Source organism: Lipotes vexillifer, unplaced genomic scaffold (genome assembly GCF_000442215.2).
Source record: "Lipotes vexillifer unplaced genomic scaffold, Lipotes_vexillifer_v1.1 scaffold69, whole genome shotgun sequence".
In the NCBI taxonomy this organism is placed as follows: domain Eukaryota; kingdom Metazoa; phylum Chordata; class Mammalia; order Artiodactyla; family Lipotidae; genus Lipotes; species Lipotes vexillifer.
In genome coordinates, this window is record NW_006790942.1 from 1,062,579 (window position 1) to 1,066,549 (window position 3,971).

Here is a 3,971-nt window from a genome sequence, read left to right on the forward strand (position 1 = left end):
GCGTCCGGAGCCTGTGCTCCGCAAATGGGAGAGGCCGCAGCGGTGAGAGGCCCGCATAAAAAAAAAAAAAAAAAAAAAAAAAAAGAACAAAAATCCCCACTTTTAATACATTCTCCTGTGTTTTTTCTTCTTGTTCTTTCTTCCTCTCTCCCCCCCCTCTCTCCCCCTCCCTCCCTCCCTTAAAAACACAGTTTAAAGTATGACCAGTAATCAAAACAGGCTTTAGCTCAAGGATGGTGACCTGACATCAGACATGTAATAAAGTAAACTTGGAATACTTTATAAGGCACCTGAGATAGGGTCTGGCAGATTCTCTTCCTATAGGAAATTCTATTACAAATTCCACTACAAGGCAACACTGTTCTGTTCAGTGAAATGATTTGGCAGCGATGTAAATCTTTGCATTCTTTCTTAGTAAGAAAAGATGCACAATGTGCTTTTTGCTTCATCTCTGAAGACAAAGATTCTTGTCTTTTATCCTCTCCATCTAGCTGTCAGTAAATATATAGTAATTTTAAACTTCACATGGAAAGGATTAACTTGACACACATGGATGCCCGTGCTCTTGAAGCTCTGTGTGGTGTGTGTGTGTGTGTGTGTGTATGTGTGTGTGTGTGTGTGTACATATTCTTTGGTCGGTAAGCACAAGAGAAAATGCCTTTGGACTTTTACTTGTCATTCGGAGGCGGAGTGAAGAAATGCCTTCTGCGCTTGAGTAAACATGGGTTGTGTCACTTAGTGTGCCACACAGCAGCCAGATTCCTCGTGTTTGTGCAGAAGAGACATTCGGGAGAAGGTTTTGGAGCAGTTCTTGCACTGGTATTTCTTGACGTCCGAGTGTGTCTGCAGATGAGCCCTCAGATTTGACCTGTCTGCAAAGGCCCTGCTGCAGTGAGAGCAGGAGAAAGGCTTCTCCCCTGGGGGGATGGGACGGGGCGGGGCAGGGGGAGAAAGAAAGACAATCAGTGTTTTCAGAGGAAACGCAAAGCCAGATAACATTTATGAGCAACCACCACATTTAGCCCAAAGCATGAGAAACAGCCAAACTTGATTCAGATCCTCCAGAATAGATACTTGTTTTAATGTCTGGCCCTTTAAGACAAATGTGACTGTTGCATTAAAAGAAAAATCAAATTTAAAAAAATTTAAGAATATGATTCTTGCCACCAGTCACGCAGAAATAATTCCTGTCGTCCCAGGGCTTCGCTTGTCAAGGCTCTCTGCTTCAGCAGGTGCAGCTAACGGCCAGCTCCTCCCCAAATTTCCCAACCTTTCCCCTTTTCCCTCCTTTCGTGTTATGACAAAGCCTGGATAAGTGCCTCGACTCCCTGAAGGGTAATTTTGTGCTAGGAATAGAAAATTCGGCAGCAAAAACAAAACAAAAGCAAACAACGGAAAGCAAATTCAGCTCTAACTATCCAGCTTGCTGTGGGGTGAGAGATAGCACAGCAAGAATGAAACCATCCAAAACCAAAAACCAAAACCTTCATCTCTCTGTCCCCCTGATCAATTGATTGGGATAGCAACGTTTGCACTTGCTGATTATCGGGAGCCATTTCACAGAACACACATTCAAGCACATCTTTCCTGTTTTTCTAACTGATCTTTGAGACCAAACCTCCTGGATCTACTTTCCAAAGTCTAAATGCTTGTTTGCGGTCCCGGGAGCAGAGGGTGTTAGCAAGCAATGGAGCCCTTGGTGCTCTGACGATTTTTCGAGTCGTCAGGCAGTAGCTAAAAATGATCATCCATCATTGAAAGCCCTGTGTCGCCACTTAATGCAAATCCGACAGCCAGCCCAGGGCTTCCTTCGGTCCATCAGTAACATCCCTGACTAGGTTTTCTCTTACCAGTGTGAGTTCTAATGTGCCCTTGAAGTAACCAGGGTCTGGAGAATGCCTTGCCGCAGATCTTGCAGACACAAGGTAACGTGTGGGTCCGGATGTGCATCTTGAGGGCGCCCAGGCTCACATACTCCTTGTCACAGTATTTGCAGCTGAAAGACTTCCTTGACTGGGCGTCACAGTGCAGCTGCTTGTGTTTGCCCAGCCCAGAGAAGGTCGAATAGGTTTTACTGCATAAATTGCACTGAAACTTTTCAGCTTCGATGGCATGGGGGTCTGAAAGCTTGGATTGTAATCTTTCCTCTTCATCGCTAATGGGGCTTTCGGAGCCGCTGTGGTCCTTGGAAGAGGTGTCAGATGGCGGAGGGGGGCTCACTCGCCCCAAGGATGCGGGGTATCCCGACAGAGGAGAGAGGCCGGTGGGCAGCGGGGCGTGGAAGGGAGCTGCTGTGGTCCACACGGTGATGGGGCTGTAGGCTCCCGAGCTGAGGATCTCCGGCTGGGGGATGACAGGCACTGGGTAGCCCTCATAGAGATACGGGGAGATAATCACTGGGGAGGAGAAAGGAGGGGAGAGCAGAGTGAGCTGAAACGTAGCTTCAGAAACGCACGAAGCAGCTGCTTGGCGACACGCGCGGGGCGTGCTTATGAGAAGACAGACTCTGCAAGAGGCGCAGGCGTTCGGAGGACATTTCTTTTCCCCCGTTGCTGCTCGCGGCCACTGTCCTTAAGACACATCTGCGTCCCCGGCACACTGCGGTCAGCGAGCGCAGCCCAGCGAGGGGAAAACCTACCCACTCTTTTTAGAGACACAGAAAAGCTCTCTCCCATTTTATGCGTGGGCTGGTCGCAGGGCTTACGCCTGCGAGTACAAAGGTCGGCGTAAATCACGCCGTTTTCTGCAGGAAAGGAGCCTTATTACATGGGGGGAAAAGCAGTAATTCAACGTTTACGCAGCGCTTCACCCACCCTCCACGTACTCATTATGCAAGTATGTACACGCTTTGGAACAGGACGATGGACGAGCCCAAGGAAGTTCTCCTAGCCAGTTCAGAGTTTGAAAGTTTTGAATTAAACCTGAGCCTGGATGATCAGAGGAATGACCGCTCTTTCGCGACCCTGTTTCGAGGCAAACAGCTCGGTCTCCAGCCCTTCTGTAACAGAAGCTGAGCGGACGCGCGCCCCTGCATTTACCTATTTATAGATAGATGGAGAGGCAGGCATCGGCCCCCCCCCCCGCCTTTACCTGTGTGTGTGTCTAGCTCGCTGTAGTTGGGCTTCTTGGAGGCGTTGAAATGCTTCTTGACCAGGAATGAGCGCGGCATCCTGGCGGCGGCGCGGGGCGCGGGGCGCGGGGCGCGCGGCGCGCGGTCCTACAGCATCGCGGCCCCGGCAGGTGCGCGTGCGGCGCCGCCAGGTCGCGGGCTCCTCGCGGACTGAGCCCGCGGTGGCGGCGGGGAGGCCTTTTTTTCCTCTCTTTTGCGAGAAGGGTCCAATCACAGCCGAGAGGTTCAGATTTCAGCTCCTCCCTCTGGGGCAGCTGTGAACAGAGGAAGAATCTGTTGTCAGACTAAGTTGTTCTGGCTCCAAACGGGCTGTGCCCCGGATTTCAGTGGAGAGGAAAAAAGTGCTCGAGCCTTTTCAGGAGGGGGGTCATTTTCCTTCTTGAGCGCTAAGCCGGGCGTCCGTGCTCCGGGCGCGCCGGGTCCGCCTGGCCGGGCCTGGCTTCCAGATGTGGGCTCCGCGCTGGCCGGGGAGGCCGGCCCCCGGGCCCTGGAGAGGTCCGGCTATAGCCCGGGGACGGAACGGTTCGCTCCTGGCTTTTGAAAAGGGAAGGTAGCGGCGAGGACAAAGCCCCAGTGAGTGAGCGGCGGGTCCCGTAGGGGGCTTCCCGGGGCCTCGCGCTGAGGATGCGCTTTGCGTCCCAGAGGCTCTGCCGAGCCGGACGCGGCGCTTCCTAGGGAAATGGAGCGGCCGTGTCACCATGTTATAGCCTCGGTGCCTGGAAGAAGCGCTTTGTAGCCCCTGAAGGGCCCGCGTTCGGGGAGAAGCGGGGGCACCGCAGGGATGAGAGGGAAGGATGGATAAATCTTAACGTCTCCACAAAGGCATCTGACAAGGGCTTGT

At 52.4% G+C, this 3,971-nt stretch overlaps 1 protein-coding gene across 1 annotated transcript; it reads right to left on the reverse strand.

Moving 5' to 3' along the window:
- Positions 1-728: 728 nt before the first annotated feature.
- SNAI2 (snail family transcriptional repressor 2) lies at positions 729-3,232 on the reverse strand. The gene is made up of 3 exons (XM_007464016.1): positions 3,091-3,232; positions 1,851-2,396; positions 729-917 (listed from the first exon to the last, which is right to left on the reverse strand). The coding sequence occupies exons 1-3, from the start codon at positions 3,167-3,169 to the stop codon at positions 736-738; spliced, it is 807 nt and encodes a 268-aa protein (XP_007464078.1). The 5' UTR covers positions 3,170-3,232; the 3' UTR covers positions 729-735.
- Between the last annotated feature and the right edge of the window lie 739 nt (positions 3,233-3,971).

What these genes read in the sequence shown, in the direction of transcription:
- SNAI2 (XM_007464016.1), bottom strand. Translation starts at nt 3,169, where the DNA reads ATGCCGCGCTCATTCCTGGTCAAGAAGCATTTCAACGCCTCCAAGAAG. An exon ending in CGAGCTAGACACACACACAG is followed by an intron (nt 2,397 to 3,090) that starts GTAAAGGCGGGG and finishes TCTCCTCCCCAG; the next exon opens with TGATTATCTCCCCGTATCTC. An exon ending in GCACATTAGAACTCACACTG is followed by an intron (nt 918 to 1,850) that starts GTAAGAGAAAAC and finishes CCATCCCCCCAG; the next exon opens with GGGAGAAGCCTTTCTCCTGC.